The sequence below is a fragment of the Scyliorhinus canicula genome, unplaced genomic scaffold, assembly GCF_902713615.1.
Source record: "Scyliorhinus canicula unplaced genomic scaffold, sScyCan1.1, whole genome shotgun sequence".
Classification (NCBI taxonomy): domain Eukaryota; kingdom Metazoa; phylum Chordata; class Chondrichthyes; order Carcharhiniformes; family Scyliorhinidae; genus Scyliorhinus; species Scyliorhinus canicula.
This window is the reverse complement of record NW_024055744.1, coordinates 535,946-555,191: the sequence shown is the minus strand read 5'-3', so window position 1 is coordinate 555,191 and position 19,246 is coordinate 535,946. Positions and strand designations below refer to the sequence as shown.

General features: G+C 43.7%; 1 long non-coding RNA gene and 1 gene segment (V, D, J or C); both read right to left on the bottom strand.

The window, feature by feature from the left end:
- Positions 1 to 1,889: 1,889 nt before the first annotated feature.
- On the bottom strand, positions 1,890 to 4,805 carry LOC119960878. Its single transcript, XR_005459545.1, has 2 exons — positions 4,766 to 4,805; positions 1,890 to 2,284 (listed from the first exon to the last, which is right to left on the bottom strand). It is a non-coding gene; the product is annotated as an uncharacterized LOC119960878 (long non-coding RNA).
- Positions 4,806 to 7,328: 2,523 nt separating this feature from the next.
- Positions 7,329 to 18,561, bottom strand: LOC119960831. The segment is given in 3 exon segments: positions 7,329 to 7,555; positions 18,053 to 18,409; positions 18,516 to 18,561. Coding segments are annotated over 3 exon segments (630 nt in total).
- Positions 18,562 to 19,246: the final 685 nt, after the last annotated feature.

The window sequence follows — 19,246 nt, the reverse complement described above, 5'->3', positions numbered from 1 at the left end:
ATACGTGGTAGTGCCACAGAACACGATGGAGGGTATCCTCAATGTGAAGACGGTTATTTATCCCCACAAGGACTGTGCAGTCATCAATGTTACCGTATTGGACGGATGCATGTGCAGCAGGCAGGGTGGTGAGGATTATGTCAAGTATGTTTTCCCTCTTGTTGGTTCCCTCAACACCTGCTGCAGTCCTGTCTAGCAGCTGTGTCCTTCAGGACCCGGCCAGTTCGGTCTTTGGTGGTACTATCGAGCCACTCTTGGTGATAGCCATTGAAGTCCCGCCCCTCCCCAGAGTATATTCTGTGCCCTTGCCACCCTCAGTGCTTCCTCCAAGTGATGATCAACATGGAGGCATCCTGGTTCGTCAGCTGATGATCTACGGTACATGTAAATCAACATGAGGTGTCCTTTCCCATGTTTAAACTGAAACCATAAGACTTCATGACATCCAGAGTCGATGTTCAGGACTTCCATAACAACTCCCTCGCTGTATACCACTATACACCAGATCTACAGGATCCCCGTTATCCAAGTGGCTTGGTACATCTCCGAAGACATCTAGCAAATTAGTCAAATACGCTTTACCCTTCATAAAACCATGCTGACTCTGATATATTGCGTTTTGACTCTTCAAATGTCTTGTTTTTACTCCCTTAACAATGTATTCTAACAATTTCCCAACGACAGATATTAAGCTAACTTGTCTATAGTTTTCTCCTTTCTGTAACCCACCTTTTTGAATATCTACGTTATATCAGCATTTTTACAATCCACCAGAACCATTCCTGCATCTAGGGACTTTCGGTACATCATAAAAGTCCGAAGTGGGCATGGTCGCTGATGATTGCATTATTTTCAGACCATTCGAGACTCCTTCGACACTGAAACCGTCACGTGCAAATACAGAAAGACCTAGACAATATCCATGCTTGGGTTCACAAATGGCAAGTAAATTTCGATTCATAAAATTGCCAGGCAATCACCATCTCAAATATAAGAGAAGCGAACCATCGCCCCATGATATTCAATGGCGCTACCAGCACTGAATTATCCATTATCAACATCCTGGGTTTACCATAGACCAAAAGCTGAACTGCACTTGCTATTTAAATACTATTGCTATAGTGAATTCTCTGGCTAAAAGAGAAAACCAAAGGCTCGGACTCCAGCAGTTAGTAACCCTGATGTAAAACGAAGGCGAGGAGAAATTACTTCTCTCACAGGGTCGTTAATCTGTGGAATTCACAGTTTCTTCACTGACTCTGGGTCAAATTCCCGGAAATCCCACCGTAAGAGCGCAGTGGGTGTCCCTACACCACATGGACTGCAGCTGTTCAAGAACGCAGCCACCACCACCTTCTCAAGGGCAATTATGGATGAGTAACAAATGTTGGCCTAGACAACAAAACTGACATCCTGGAAAAATCATTTTTAAAAAACGATAAAAATCGTGTCTCCACAATTGTGATGATATTGAGTATATGTCGGGGAAGGCTATTTGCTTTCTAATTGGAAGTTGTCCCTTGCACTGTTCTAAGTTGGTTCTGTGCCTCTCTCCATTGTACACGGGGCAAGGTTGATGGTCACACATGGGTCATATCACTTTCATTGCATGTACAAGTCAAGAATTTAATAATTTATTTATTATTGTCAGTCCTCGGCAGTGGAGTACAATGAATAGCAAACTTTGAGATTGTAATAACATAAACTAATGTTTTCTGTCAAAGTGTTCACAGTATAAAGTTTGGCGGGGTGCGCACAACTCGCTCTGTATATATATTGTGACGACAATTTGGAGAGTGTATGACACTGCTGGGTTAGCATTAAACTGTTTCAGTGACACTCTAAGGGATACTGAGTTGGACAAAAATAAATTGAGTTGTGATGCGGGAAACACTTCAAGTGTGCTTTTCATCTTTTAATTGATTTTACAAACACTGCGATGGGATATTTCACCACAAGCATCAACTGCTCTCTGAATCTCGTCTGCGTCACAGCATAAATACAAGTGTTTGTGCAGCAACTAAGGAGCTGCAGCATGAAGCCCATTTCCAGAACAAAGTCAGGAAACCGTACAGATTCATATCCCAGAACCCACATCCGCCACCATATAGAGTAAACCATAAACATTGTCCATAAGAGCATGAAATTCGCCGAGATAACAAATAGCAAAATGATGGATTTCCGTCGGCTTTCCATCTCTGGGTCTCTCATACTCTCTCCACTGCTGTGATTCCGGAGTCTCCGCCGGGCTCTGCTGGACACTAATACGTGTCTGATGGTTAAACTGTTGAGAAACAATATCAGAATAAACGGGACACACGGGGTAACGATATTATGAAGAAATTCGATTGTGGCCCAGAATTGAGACTCCATAACACCGCTTCTCACCTCACAAAACCAAGGGAAATTGATAAGCCAATATCTTGGTGATAGCATGTAATACCAGAAAACATTCTTTAAGCAACTCAGCACGGTCACTGTACCCAGGACAACAAGTGTGATTTTCACAGTGCAATATTTATCTTTCCATTTCTGGCAACAAATGGCTACAAATCTATCAAACGTGAAACTGACAGTGAACCAGACCGAGCAGTCTGTGGTTGCATAAAGCACAACGGCGTGAATATTACAGACATGAATGTCATACACAAAAGAAAACTGTTTCCAATAAAGAACAGGAATGTGCCTCAATATCAGGTCAACGATAACGACCAGTAGATCCGCTGCTGCCATGGCCACCAGATAGTAAGTGACACATTTAGAGAGACCACATTTACCACGACACAGGATCACAATTGTTACCAAGTTAACTGTATGGAAGAGAAAAAGAAGAGAACATTACAAATCACGCATTTTTATTCTTTCACTAGGGTATGGGCGCCGACGACTTATTCAGCATTAGTGTTCATCCCTAATTGCCCTTGTGAAGGTGGCGACGAATTATCTCATTGAACTGTCACAGTCTCTGTGGTGTAATTACACCCAAAATGCTATTACCAATTCCACTGAGCAATTCCTAAAGTTTGTAAACGTGCAATTCCATGGAGTGATGAATGGAAATTAACAGAACAATAATTGTCTTCTTTTCGCTGACACTGCGCCACACAATTGTCTCAAAACAGCCGTAAAACAGAAATGATCTTTTGGGATAAAATACAAAATTGTTGGCTTTCTGCTTTCTCAAACAGCTATCGATTGGATTGCTTATTGAAATTAAAATCAAGAAAACTCATTGTTTTCTAACTGGGTATGATATCTAATGTCAGCTAATTACACACATTTTCTATAGGAACGTCTTGAGATTGCCAATGGCATGGATATATTTCGCTGAATTCTAGAAATCATTTCAATGAAGGGAACAAAGTTCATGCAGTTTTGAAAACATCCAGGGGCTAGGAAGTTTGCAACGAGTAACTCAGCTCTTGACGCTCAAAGCCTATCCACTGCCAACAAGGCCCAAGTCAGAAATGTGATTGCATACTCTCCAATACCTCGATGATTGCAGCTCCAACATCACTGAAGAAACTTTACACCATCCAGGTCAAAGCTGCACGCTTGATTGGCACCCCTTCATAAGCACCCATTCACTCCAGCACCGCCGCATACTAGCAGCAGTGTGTACCATCTCCAGCATACTCTGCACGACTCACCAAGGTTCCTGTGGCAGCAGCTTTCAAACCCACGGCTACGACCATCTAGAAAGTCAACGGCAACAGATATGTGGGAACACGGCCACCTGAAGGTTCCCCTTCAAGTCACTCACCATCTTGACTTGCAAATGTATCTCAGTTCCTTCACTGTAGCTGGGTCAAAATCCTGGAACTCCCTCCCTAATCGCAGAGTGAATATACCTGCATCACGTGCACTGCAGCGTTTCAAGAAGCAGCTCACCACGAGATTCTGATGGACAATTAGAGATGGGCAACACATACTGGCCTAGTCAGCGAAGCCTCACATCCAATAAAAATAATTTTGAAATTTCATGAGTTTCCTAACTTGGAGACTCAGGCAGAATGCCAAAGTTCTCTATAAATCATATACTGACATGCTAACCAGATACAAGCATTTGCGTGTATAGAGGAAGACACAAAACATTTAAGCACTAAAATAATTGGGAGATCCCTTCAGCAGCTGCCAGGAAATGCAATTATTTCAAATAACACTTGGAAGCACGTAAATTGAAAAGTCAAAGAAAAATAATCCACTTAGCTGTGGGTGATAATTCAAGATTATTACAACATTAAAACATATAGAAAAATGAATCGCGATTTGAATTTGAAGGTTGGAAAAGGAATTTGCGATGTGTCATACTGAACCATACAGCTATTAGAGCGTGATTTTCCAACAACTAATTGTAATCTATTAGCCCGGAGTGTTTTCTCAAATTCGGGACACATATTTATATTTATCCAAATAGAGTTCCGATTTCTAAATGGTTGACGCTCCAAGCATACTTTAATCTAAAACCGAAAAACATGTGTCAGTAAGAACGTGCCATTCATTGTTCTCATTTCAACAAATTGTTTCCAGAGCAATAATTAAACAAACGGCAATTGATACAAAGCGAAACCAGTGCGAAAAATGGCAGCAGTGTATAGATCGACTTCTTAAAAAAGCCGAGAACAGCAATGATGTGATAGATTATACATGGAATTGATAGTTGTATCTGCGAGAAACACGAATCAATAAGGAGATAATAATCGACAAAAATATTAATAGAGTTAAGCATAGCTTATCGAATTAATAGCTGAATAGAGAGACTCACTTGGAACACCAATAACAGCCAGGGTGGGATAGAGCACCTCCTGAAATTCAATGAGAAAATTTGTTATCTGCCCGTTTAGTGAAAGACTCTTTGCCATTTTCAGCCTCTCTGTCGAGTGTTCGATCCCTGTTCGTCCTGGAGGTGATGCCCTCACCCACATTGTGGAATGGCACATCGCAAGTTTTCCTTATTAATAGAGAAGGAAAACCCTCTGTGGACACAAGCGTGGTCTATCGAGACCTACTTTAGTACAGTCACTGAACAAACATTGTCTATTAACCATACTGAAGCCAACAGCATTATTTTTACTTTATGTGGAATTATGCTCTATTATTTCATTGAATTTACAGTGCAGAGGGAGGTCATTCGGCCCATCGCGTCTGCACAGGCTCTTGGAAAGAGCACCCTGCTTAAGCCCACACCTACACCCTGTCCCCGTAACGCAGTATCCCTATCTAGCTAAGGGCAATTTAGCATGGCCAATCCACCTAACGAGCACAACTTTGGACTGTGGGAAGAACCCCGAGCACCCGGAGGAAAACCACGCAGCCACGGGGAGACTCCGCACAGACAGTTACCCAAACAGGAATCGAACCTGGGATCCTGGCGCTGTGAAGCTAACCACAATGCTGCCCTGCTGCCCAAAACACAATGTTCACAATCCTCCAGTTGAACACAGAAAACGGCTTGCAGACTATCTATGTACTTGCAAAGAGCACACGGAGGCAAATGGTCATAGATAGCAAGAGAGCGCGGCAGGAAATAAAGAAAGAAAAGTATCAATAAGGAACGAAATTTTATCGATACGAAGCGAAATCGGCTTTCTTTGCCCTATCAAACAGTTTCAGGGCAGGGACTATACATATATTACACAACAAAATATCTCCCTCCTCACTGCCCAATCAGTAGCGCACACGTCTTAGTTACCTAATAAAGTTCCACTGCACTGTCCCATAAAATACTTCAATGGCAGATAGAGCAGGAAACAGCTGCAGGGAAATTCTCCCTCTGCATTCAGCGGCAAAAACTGCCAGGGCAGCTACAACGGGGCCGAATACTGTTTCGACGAGCTCTGATTTTGTGTGAAATTGAGAGAAATGTAATGGCAATTTTAAAAAAAACTGTGAAATTATATTTGATTCTATTAAATAACACGGTTCACATTTAATTATGTTTGTTGAAGATTTTTACTTGCTCGGTTATTTCAGCGGGCAGTGAAAAACCACATGTTGAGTCAGATTTAAGTCAGCCCAGTTCAGAGTGACAGATTTCCTTCCATAAAGGGCACAAATGAATCAGTTAGGCGTTTATGGACATAAAGGTGACAGTTTCACGATTACAATCACTGAATTTAGCTTCCTATTTTAAATTTCATTCGACTAACTTAGTGGCATGATTACTACGGCACCAAAACCACAGACTGGGTGGCTTTTTCCCTTGTCTTACTGCACTGTAGTACACAGCAACATCTGACTATTAAACCAATAAGAATGCTGGAGCTTTGTCCAGGTGCACACATACTTCAAACCACTGAATGTTATCTCTGAATGACAGGACGGACAATCGGGAATTCATTTGGAGACCTGTCTGTATTAGAATACAGATTTTGTAAAGGCGATCGAGATGTGGTGATAAAGTGAAATGCTTTGTCGAAAAGGTCCCCGACAGCACGAAATCCGAAATCCCTCTAGCTCACAACGCAAAACTGCCAAATCAGGAACAAAACAAATATAATTATATATGGAAGGATAATTAAATAAAGTATTCGTGGATAAGGGAATAATAAATTAATTCACTTATCTCGGTATCGTTCTATTATTTGTCCATATAATAGGGGGGGGGGGGTGGGAGCGGGTTCGATTCCGCCTTGGGTGACTGTGCAGGGTCTGCGCGTTCTCCCCGTGTCTGCGTCGGTTTCCTCCGGGTGTTCAGTTTTCCTCCCGCCGTCCGGGGATGTGCAGGTCGGGTGGATTGGCCGTGCTAAATTGCCCATTAGTGGTTAAAGGTTAGATGGGGTTATTGGGTTACGGGGATGGGGTGGGGGCATGGGACTTGGTGGTGTGCTCTTTCGGGTGGTCGGTGCAGACGCGATGGGCCAATTGGCCTCCTCCGCTGTAGGGATTCTGTTCTATAATTTTTACTTTCCTTCATTTCTGAAGAAAAGTCGTATTCAATGTGAAATGTTATCAGTTTCTCCCTCCACAGATGCTGTCAGACCTGCTAAGTATTTCCAGTTTTCTGATTTTTATTTTAGACTTCCAGCATTCACGATATTTTGCTTTTATTAATTGCACTTTACTCTGCTTCTGTACTTGTTACAGCAATCTTTACTGTGGGTCAACGGCATCAGTAATTCTTCTCTCCCAGCAAAGATAACAATGGCCCTCCAGTCAGCTGTGACTCAGTAGGTAGCACTTTTACTTCAAAATTAGCAGGTCATGGGTTTATACTCCAGTCTATAGACATGAGCACAAAATTAACCATTGGAGGCATCATCGTTCAGATGATATGGTAAAATAAACTTGCAGGTGGATGTAAAGCTGCTCATAGCCTTCTCGCCCTCTCACTTCTGGTGTATTACAGGAGGCTCACCGTATTCATTCCAAGCCCACTCAGTCAACAGCAGCAGCTTTGCCAATGATTGATGCCGTAACCTGCGTGCAGATTCCTCCTGCGTCTGTTGCATTACAGAGCCATTCACTGACAGACATGGAGAGACTGAGAAATGTTCAATTGCTTCCCGTAACAGCTGATTGTACAGTTGACATATGCTCAGCTCAGTGGTGTTCCCTGAAATTAGAATTTGCACCAGCAGACCATAAGCCAACTATATAAGTATTGGTTACAGCAACCGGGTGGGAATTTTTATCATTTTTTGACAAGTTCAGAGAAGCCAAACATTGCTGTTTGGTTGAGAAGAAGGTGAATTTTCAATCAGCTTTAAACAAAGGTTCTACTTGTAGCTACTTGCAGCTGGAGCTTGTTAATTAGTTAATTAGATTAGGTCAGTTTTCAGAGGCTCGAGTCACAGTATAAATCTGAGCTAGTTACAGTGCAGACGAGTGCTGAATTTGGCTGCATTTGAGTGCTCTCGTGAGAGTTTGATAACTAAGGGAGTTAGGTGAGGAGGGAGTCAGCTGCTCTTTTCATTTAATTTCCTACATTTCCTCAGAACGTGAAGGGAGCCCGGAGTTTACAGAGAGTGTAGCTGACTGGAAGCAGAGTCGGAGGGCGGAGTTCCAGTTGGTCCACAGTGCAGCTGTATTCTGTAAGGTAAGAGGGGATGGAGGCTAGGGTAGTTGCATGCTCCCCCTGTAGGATGTGGGTGGTGAGGGATACCACCGGTGTCCCCGATGACTATACCTGCGGGAAGTGCACCCAACTCCAGCTCCTCAGACGCTTTGTTAGTGAACTGGAGCTGGAGCTGGATGAACTTCGGATCATCTGGGGTGTCTAGGGGGTAATAGAGAAGAGTTACAGGGATGTAGCCACACCCAAGGTACAGGATAAGAGTAACTGGGTTACAGTCAGGGGAAAGGAAACAAACGGGTAGACAGTGCAGGGATCCCTCGTGGATGTTCCCCTTCAAATCAAGTATACCGTTTTGGATTCTGTTTGGGGTGGATGACCTACCGGGGGATGGCCCTAGCGGCCAGGTCTCTGGCACTGAGTCTGGCTCAGGGGCTCAGAAGGGAAGGTGGGAGAATACAAAAGCAATAGTGACTGGAGACTCAATGGGTAGGGGAACAGGAGATTCTGTGGTCGCGAGCGAGACTCCCGGAAGGTATGTTGCCTCCCGGGTGCCAGGGCCAGGGATGTTTCGGATCGTGTCTTCAGGATCCTTAAGGGGGAGGGGGAGCAGCCAGATGGCGTGGTGCAAATTCGTATCAACGACGTAGGTAGGAAAAGTGGTGTGCAGGTAATAAACGAGTTTAGGGAGTTAGGCTGGAAGTTAAAAGCCAGGACAGGCAGAGTTGACATCTCTGATTTGTTGCTGGTGCCACGTGATAGCTAGGAATAGGGAGAGAGTGCAGTTGAACACGTGGCTGCAGGAATGGTGGAGGAGGGAGGGCTTCAGATGCTTTGATAATTGGAGCGCATTCTGGGGAAGGTGGGATCTGTACAAGCAGGAGGGGTTGCATCAGAACCAGAGGGGCACCAATATCCTGGGACGGAGGTTTTCTAGCACTCTTCGGGAGGGTTGAAACTATTTTGGCAGGGGAATGGGAACTGTCGTCCAGCAACTAAGGTAGCCGATGTTCAGGATGTCAAAGCGTGTAGTAACGCATTGGGGAAGGTAACACTGACAAAGGAGAGTACTTTCAGGCACGGAGATGAGTTGAAGCGTGTATTCTTCAACTCAAGAAGCATCAGGAATAAGGTGGGTGTACTTAAGGCATGGGTCGGTACTTGGGACTACGATGTCGTGGCCATCACGGAAACCTGGATAGATGAGGGGCAGAAATGGTTGATGAAGGTTCCAGGTTATTGATGTTTCAATAAGATTAGGGAGGATGGTAACAGAGGTGGGGGGTTGCATTGTTAATTAGAGATAGTATAATAGCTGCAGAAAGGCAGTTTGAGGAGGATCTGCATACTGAGGTAGTATGGGTAGAAGTATGAAATAGGAAAAGAGCAGTCACCTTGTTCAGAGAGTGGTGGTGGATGGCAAATATTCAGCCTCAAGCCTAGTTACCAGTGGCGTACTGCAGGGATCAGTTCTGGGCCCTCTGCTGCTTCTGATTTTCATTAATGACTTGGATGAGGGAGTTGAAGGGTGGGTCAGTAAATTTGCAGACGATACGTAGATTGGTGGAGTTCTGGATAGTGAGGAGGGCTGTTGTTGGCTGCAAAGAGACATAGATAGGATGCAGAGCAGGGCTGACAAGTGGCAGACGGAGTTTAACCCTGAAAAGTGTGAGGTTGTCCATTTTGGAAGGACAAATATGAATGTGGAATACAGTGTTAATGGAAGGGTTCTTGGCAAAGTGAAGGAGCAGAGAGATCTTGGGGTCTATGTTCATAGATCTTTGAAAGTTGCCACTCAAGTGGATAGAGCTGTGAAGAAGGCCTACGGTGCGCTAGCGTTCATTAGCAGAGGGATTGAATTTAAGAGCCGTGAGGTGATGATGCAGCTGTACAAAACCTTGGTAAGGCCACATCTGGAGTACTCTGTGTAGTTCTGGTCGCCTCATTTTAGGAAGGTCGTGGAAGCCTTGGAAAAGGTGCAAAGGTGATTTACCAGGATGTTGCCTGGAATGGAGAGTAGGTCTTACGAGGTAAGGTTGAGGATGCTCGGCCTTTTCTCATTAGAACGGAGAAGGATGAGGGACGACCTGATAGAGGTTTATAAGGTGATCAGGGGAAGAGATAAAGTAGACAGTCAGATACTTTTTCCCGGGTGGAACAAACCATTACATGGGGACATAAACTTAAGGTGAATGGTGGAAGATTTTGGGGGGGATGTCAGATGTTTATTTACCCAGAGAGTAGTGGGGGCATGGAATGCACTGGCTGTGGAAGTAGTTGAGTCAGAAACATTAGGGACCTTCAAGCGGCTATTGGATAGGTTCATGAATTACGGTAGAATATAGAGCACAGAACAGGCCCTTCGGCCCTCAATGTTGTGCCGAGCCATGATCACCCTACTCAACCCACGTATCCACCCTATACCCGTAACCCAACAACCCACACCTTAACCTTACTTTTATTAGGACACTACGGGCAATTAGGTGGCCAATCCACCTAACCCGCACATCTTTGGACTGTGGGAGGAAACCGTAGCACCCAGAGGAAACCCACGCACACAGGGGGAGGACGTGCAGACTCCACACAGACAGTGACCCAGCCGGGAATCGAACCTGGGACTCTGGAGCTGTGAAACATTTATGCTAACCACCATGCTACCCTGCTGCCCCTAAAATGTCTTGGTTTTCTAGGGAACGCATTGGTTCCCTGCAGTGTGAGCTCAGCTTCTCAAAGCAACCCCAATGTGAATGAATCCCGCCGTCTGCGCTGCGCTGCAAAGAAATCATGCTGAATGATGGAGTGTAGATTAATTTGTTCATAATCTAGGAACAAAAGTTTGGCACAACATTGTGGGCCGAAGGGCCTGTTCTGTGCTGTATTTTTCTGTGTTCTATGTTCTATGTCTTTGCAATGGGTACAGGAAATTATTGTACCCTCTGTTACTTAGTGTTCTGTGCAGAGGCAAATGGTGGGGATAAAACCGAGGATGAGCAGTGTTTCAGTCCGATTTCCCTGGGCCACCGAACACAATACAGAATTAAGCGCGAACTGTGTCGTTGAATAGACTAAATTTTAGCACTCTGTGCTGTTTATACCAAGGCAGTCAAAACAGGTGGTCGTTCACACCATCTGAGCCAATTTCCGAAATTTTAAAAATAAATTCAGAATACCCAATTATTTTTTCCAATTAAGGGGCAATTTAGCGTGGCCTCTCCGCCTAACCTGCACATCTTTGAGCTGTGAGATGAAATCCAGGCAGACACGGGGAGAATGTGCAACTCCACACAAACAGTGACCTGGGGCCGGGATCGAATCCGGGTCCTGAGCGGCGAAGGCATCAGTGCCAACCATTGCACCACCATGCCGCCTGCCAATCCAAATTCTAATTCTTCAATAAATGTATTAAATTCAAAATACCAAATTTGCGCGAATTAAGCTCATTGGGATTTAAGTGATAAAAATATAGGCGAATGACACAATACTAATCATGAACCTTAAGTGGAAATTATTTAGCTTTGGCAATTTATGTTGAAATCTGTGTCAAAGTTCATTGGTTGCTGCAGGAGGCATTGGAAAGACAATCTGCCGGTGCACCGGGGAAACCACTGCATTTTCAAATTACCCTGTCTGTTGTACCAAAAGTTCGATTATTATTCACAAGTGTATTTATTCGGATAATTAGATAAATAGTATACGGAGTGAGACATGCTGACAAAGGCAAAGAGAAAAAGAGGAAAATCCAAAAAGTAATTGTTTAGAGCTCTCACTGATTGGTACCAAAATGTCGACAGCAACAACAAATCAGCCAACGCTGTCCCTGAGGAAGGTCCCCCAGTTTCTCAATAAGTGAAGTGAAGCCTGATCCTGATGCGAGCTACATTTTAATTTCATACGAGAACGATCAGCATATTTAGAGTATTCTATTATTTTCTGCCGAACTGTCAACCAGACACAACATACTCCCCATGTCCCTTATTGGTACTATTGGTCTTGCTGTGTAGTGAGTCTATGTTGAAACAGTTAGTGTGCCATCTAGATCTTGTATCTACTCTCTCCATTCAATACACTGAACGATTCTGCGCTTGTGTTACAGGAACGGGGCTGGAGGAGGGGGCAAGAAACAGGGGAGTTCTGTATCCCAGAATTAACCTGAATTAACGGTTTGTGATGGACAGAGGATAACCATTGACTGTCATTTCTCGACAACCTACAGGAACTCAGATCTGTTCTTGTACATCGAATATACTGGGGGAATTTCGAATTTTACTGAATATTGATATCGGTCGTGGGTCACACGTAACTCTGCAGATTTCCAAAACAGGTTAAGTGCTATTTTGCCCCAAGGAAGGGAGACATTTTCAATTTGAAGTGTAGGAAGGGAAGGAAGAGACACTAGAGGCTGAGGAAGGTATTAATTGTAGACCTGAACTTTGTGGGAAAATGCTTACATTTAAACACGCTCTTGCACTATTTGAGGAAAAGGATGTGGACGCTTTCAGTATTTCATTTGAAAAGGTACCCGAACAGATGAAATGGCCAAACGAAATGTGGACATTACATTTACAAAGTAGATTGTTAGGTCAACCCAGTGAGCCGTATGCATCATTGTCAGAAGAGGTATCTGTAGATTGTGATGTAGTAAATAAAGCTATCCTTTAGTGCATATGTGTTGGTTCCTGAGGGAGATCGGCAGAAATTTCGAAAAGCAAGAAACAGGACAAACCCATCTGCAATTCGAGAGGGTGAAGCAAAATACATTTGATCATTGGATACGGGTGTTAAAGACAGAGAAAATATATGAAGCCCTGAGAGAGGTGATTCTTTTAGAATAATTTCAAGACTCAATTCATTTGGATCCAAATCTAGACTCGTCCCTTCGAGGTATGACATCAACTGGGATTGAAACATATGGCTGAGTGACCTCTATGTGTCAACAACATTTTTCTCAGGGATAATGTAAATGACTACTCGAAAAATGCAAGGATAAACTGCTGAACAGCAGCAAGATCGTTCAGCAGTTCAACCTTTCGATTATTGATCTGTCAATGTGTGGATTCTCCAGTTTTTTTCTTTGCCGCTTTGGAAAATGTTCGGTGCAAATGACAAGGACGAATGGGATTTTGAGCAATATATAGGTTTGAATGAACAGGCAGATTGAATGCCGTGTAACAAAGTGTGGCGTTATTGACCATGGAAGGAAAACTCATGACAGCATTAGGTCTTGAATGATGGGAGAAGGGAAAACATTTTCATTCAGTTGGACCTGTGTAACCTTATTATTGAATCACAGCAAGTTAACAGGCAGAGAGACGAAATAATTGGGAAGGCAAATTGTCAATTAGTTTTAATAACGAATGCATTAATGGATAAGATAAAGACGTGTTATTCAAATTAGGCAGAGAATCGGTGAGCTAATATCTGAGTTGTGTATGCAGTTTTATCCTCCTGAGGTAATGTAGTCTTACTTGGCGTCCAACGAGCGCAACAATGGTTCACTGGATGTTTTCCTTGCATGAAACAATTTTTCTATGAGGAGGGATTGAGTGGACTAGATTTGGTTTTCCAGAACTTCGAAGAATTGCGGGTTATCTAATGTTCTTCCTGGCCGGGAAAGCATACACAAAATAAATAACTTGCGATTTACGGCTGTAATGAGACGACATTTTTTCAAATCATTGCGTAACTTCTGCATTCTCGCCAACAGAGAACAGAGGAAATTCAGAAATTTCTAAAGTGACGAGAAGGGATCTTCCCATTTAGGTTCCTCGCAGAATGTTCGCAAAGGCACCTTCCTGTCAACTCCCTCAGTCTGATTACTGACGGTGACAGAAGTACACTGAACATTTTCATTTAAATTCATATTGTAATATTGTCAGTTAGATGTGATATTTTTCCGCCATCGTAGCAACCTCGGGGCCTTATCGGGGGTGAATATGGGCCCCATTCCCAAATATAAAATGAAACCCGTCGATTAATGTTTGTCTGAAACCGGACATTTCATGACCATCATTAGATAACACCATTTCTATTGAATTCAAATTTCACCATAGAATAGATCTATTCTGCATAGATTCTCATAGAACACATCTGCAGTGGCGGGATTAGAATCTGGGTTTACAAGTAGGCAGGTGACTATTTTGGGTCTCTGTTCATTGACAATACCACGACGCCACCGCCTCCCCGTAAGCAGGTCTGAAATATTCATCAGGTTAACTGGAACAAGGCAGAACATGGCGTCGAGTCCCAACTGAGTAACGAGAAAGACGATAAAAGGCGGGTATGATGGGAAATCGTGGTTCGAGGAGTAAATAAGAAGGGAAACGGGAAAAGCCCGCTCTGTGCTTGGTACTTGTTTGAAAACTCATAGTCACTAACTCGTGAAATGTATTAACGGTGTGTAACTGTCTCCAACCCATGACCACTGATCAAATAAACTCTCCAAACATTCCGCCCTCAAAGGTTCCCTGAAACTAATACAGATGGGGTGGGGGTGGGGGGGGGGGGGGGAGGCAGCTGGGAAGGAAGATCAATATTACAGCCAGGCTCGGAGAACAGGAAAGGGCAATTGAAAACAAGAGAACATTACCGAACACGGCCAACTATGCGTCACCCAAACATGGCGAATTGTATGTCTATCAAGTATGGCCGACTGCACGTCGCACACACATGGCAGACTGTACATCACAGAAACATGGAAGACTGTACATCACACAAACAAGGCAGTCTGTATATCACACAAACCTGGCTGACTGTACATCACACAAAACTGGGAGGCTGTACATCACATAAACCTGGCTGACTGTACATCACACAAACATGGCAGACTACATCACACAAACATGGCAGACTGTACATCACACAAACATGGCAGACTACATCACACAAACATGGCAGACAGTATATCATACAAACATGGTAGACTGTACATCACACAAACATGGCAGACAGTATATCACACAAACATGATAGACTGTACATCACACAAACATGGCTGACTCCACATCACACAAACCTGGCATACTGTATATCACACAAACGTGGCAGACTGTACATCACGCAAACATGGCAGACTGTACATCACACAAACATGGCAGACTGTATATCACACAAACGTGGCAGACTGTATATCACACAAACGTGGCAGACTGTATATCACACAAACATGGCAGACTGTACATCACACAAACATGGCAGACCGTACATCACACAAACGTGGCAGACTGTACATCACACAAACATGTCAGACTGTACATCACACAAATGTGGCAGACTGTACATCACACAAACATGGCAGACTGTACATCACACAAACATGTCAGACTGTACATCACACAAATGTGGCAGACTGTACATCACACAAATGTGGCAGACTGTACATCACACAAACAAGGCAGACTGTACATCACACAAACATGGCAGACTGTACATCACACAAACATGGCAGACTGTATATTACACAAACATGGCAGACAGTACATCACACAAACATGGCAGACTGTACATCACACAAACATGGCAGACTGTACATCACACAAACATGGCAGACTGTACATCACACAAACATGTCAGACTGTACATCACACAAATGTGGCAGACTGTACATCACACAAATGTGGCAGACTGTACATCACACAAACATGGCAGACTACATCACACAAACATGGCAGACTGTACATCACATAAACATGGCAGACTACATCACACAAGCATGGCAGACAGTATATCATACAAACATGGTAGACTGTACATCACACAAACATGGCAGACAGTATATCACACAAACATGATAGACTGTACATCACACAAACATGGCTGACTCCACATCACACAAACCTGGCATACTGTACATCACGCAAACATGGCGGACTGTACATCACACAAACATGCCAGACTGTGCATCGCAGAAACGTGTTAGACTGTACATCACACAAACATGGCAGACTGTACATCACACAAACGTGGCAGACTGTATATCACACAAACGTGGCAGACTGTACATCACGCAAACATGGCAGACTGTACATCACACAAACATGGCAGACTGTATATCACACAAACGTGGCAGACTGTATATCACACAAACGTGGCAGACTGTATATCACACAAACATGGCAGACTGTACATCACACAAACATGGCAGACCGTACATCACACAAACGTGGCAGACTGTACATCACACAAACATGTCAGACTGTACATCACACAAATGTGGCAGACTGTACATCACACAAACATGGCAGACTGTACATCACACAAACATGTCAGACTGTACATCACACAAATGTGGCAGACTGTACATCACACAAATGTGGCAGACTGTACATCACACAAACAAGGCAGACTGTACATCACACAAACATGGCAGACTGTACATCACACAAACATGGCAGACTGTATATTACACAAACATGGCAGACAGTACATCACACAAACATGGCAGACTGTACATCACACAAACATGGCAGACTGTACATCACACAAACATGGCAGACTGTACATCACACAAACATGTCAGACTGTACATCACACAAATGTGGCAGACTGTACATCACACAAATGTGGCAGACTGTACATCACACAAACATGGCAGACTACATCACACAAACATGGCAGACTGTACATCACACAAACATGGCAGACTACATCACACAAGCATGGCAGACAGTATATCATACAAACATGGTAGACTGTACATCACACAAACATGGCAGACAGTATATCACACAAACATGATAGACTGTACATCACACAAACATGGCTGACTCCACATCACACAAACCTGGCATACTGTACATCACGCAAACATGGCGGACTGTACATCACACAAACATGCCAGACTGTGCATCGCAGAAACGTGTTAGACTGTACATCACACAAACATGGCAGACTGTACATCACACAAACGTGGCAGACTGTATATCACACAAACGTGGCAGACTGTACATCACACAAACATAGCAGACTGTACATCACACAAACATGGCAGACTGTATATCACACAAACGTGGCAGACTGTATGTCACACAAACGTGGCAGACTGTATATCACACAAACATGGCAGACTGTACATCACACAAACATGGCAGACCGTACATCACACAAACGTGGCAGACTGTACATCACACAAACATGTTAGACTGTACATCACACAAATGTGGCAGACTGTACATCACACAAACATGGCAGACTGTACATCACACAAACATGTCAGACTGTACATCACACAAATGTGGCAGACTGTACATCACACAAATGTGGCAGACTGTACATCACACAAACAAGGCAGACTGTACATCACACAAACATGGCAGACTGTACATCACACAAACATGGCAGACTGTATATTACACAAACATGGCAGACAGTACATCACACAAACATGGCAGACTGTACATCACACAAACATGGCAGACTGTACATCACACAAACATGGCAGACTGTACATCACACAAACATGTCAGACTGTACATCACACAAATGTGGCAGACTGTACATCACACAAATGTGGCAGACTGTACATCACACAAACAAGGCAGACTGTACATCACACAAACATGGCAGACTGTACATCACACAAACATGGCAGACTGTATATTACACAAACATGGCAGAATGTACATCACAGAAACGTGTTAGACTGTTCGTCACACAAAGATGGCAGACTGTACGTCGCACAAACATGGTTAACGTCCTTTTGTTATATGTCTGACGCTTGTGGCCCACATTTGAGGGATATTCCGTGTGAACAACCACTTTCTCGGGAAAATCGTAAAATACAGCCCTGATTTTAAAAGAAGTCTGAGTTGATCAGTAGGTAGAACAGTTCAACTGTCTCATTGATTCTGTGACGGATCTCTCCGCCTAATTCTATTCTGTAGTTTGTTTTGTCGGTCGCTGCTGGAAACATGTTTGTGACAGTTTGATTCGAGGTTAATGTGGGTTCTGCCATCGATTTGAGTTTGAGCGCCTGACAGCGCCGGTGATAAGTGTGACTGTGTCTGCTCTAGATTCTACACACGAAGAGGAGCTCTCACTTACAATGTAAAAACAGTTTTTGTACAGGGGTGAGGCTGCTTTGCATCACTGTGAGGCTGAAAGCGCAGTAATACACGGCAGCATCACTCAGCTGCAGATCCGCGATAGTCAAACTGAGGAATTTCTTCGATGTCTGGAGGTCAGTTGAGAAACGGACTTTAGCAAAGTCTGCTTTATCTTCATAAGCCCCCGAGTGCTTCCTGAGTAAAAACTCGAGCTGTGAGTCTGGGTGTTGGCGGTACCAGAATAAATAATAGCTGTTTTCTGCAGTATCATAGGTACAGTTCAAAGTCACCGCTTTTCCTTCTGTCTGAACATCTGAGGACAGCGGCTGAGTGACAGAATCTCCATGACTCTGATCTGCAAAACATGTTCAAACAATTAAAGATCAGACGGACATGTGCTCAAAATTCAGATCCGACCCATGTTTTAGAAATGAAAGAAAATATGGTGTGTCCACAAATACCTGTCAGAAATACTCCCCACACAACCCAGATGCTGAGGAGCCGCATTGCCTCTGACCGCTCTGTAAAAGGGGAAATCGGATATCTGAAACCGTCCGTCCTCATCCCCACCCTCAACAATCTGATGACGTATTTCAGAATGCTCAGACGTCAGTTCCGTATTTCGCCAGTGGCACCCTGTGATTGGTTGATGCTGAACTGGCTGTCACTGAATGGAAGCTCACCAACCTGTTAACCAGTCGGTTCCTTATATGACATATTGTTCCGCTTTAGGAACGGGGAGTGGATGAAAGCTTCATCTAGTTATTGTAACCGATGAGCAAAGATTGTTCTGCAGAAGAGTCATATGGACTCGAAATATTAATTAAGATTCTCTCCTCCTCGCTGCCATACCTGCTGAGGTTATCCAGCATATTGTGTTTTTATTTCAGACTTCTCCCATCCACAGTATTTTGCTTTTATATGAGCAAGGACTGATGAGAGATTGGGTGTATTAGCAGTCAATGTTCTGCTTTCCTGTCCTACCGTTAATACCTGTGACACCAGTGAGATTCCCCTCACTCTCAGTTAACCAACAACACCAAATGAAAAGATTCACATGTTAATGGAAGACATTGTGATCACCCTGGTGCGAGTTACAACATGTTAAACAGGTGGAGGTAAGAGAGGCAGCGCTGATTGGGTTGCAATATTGCCTCGGTTGATACAATCACTGGACACTACTTATTCCTCA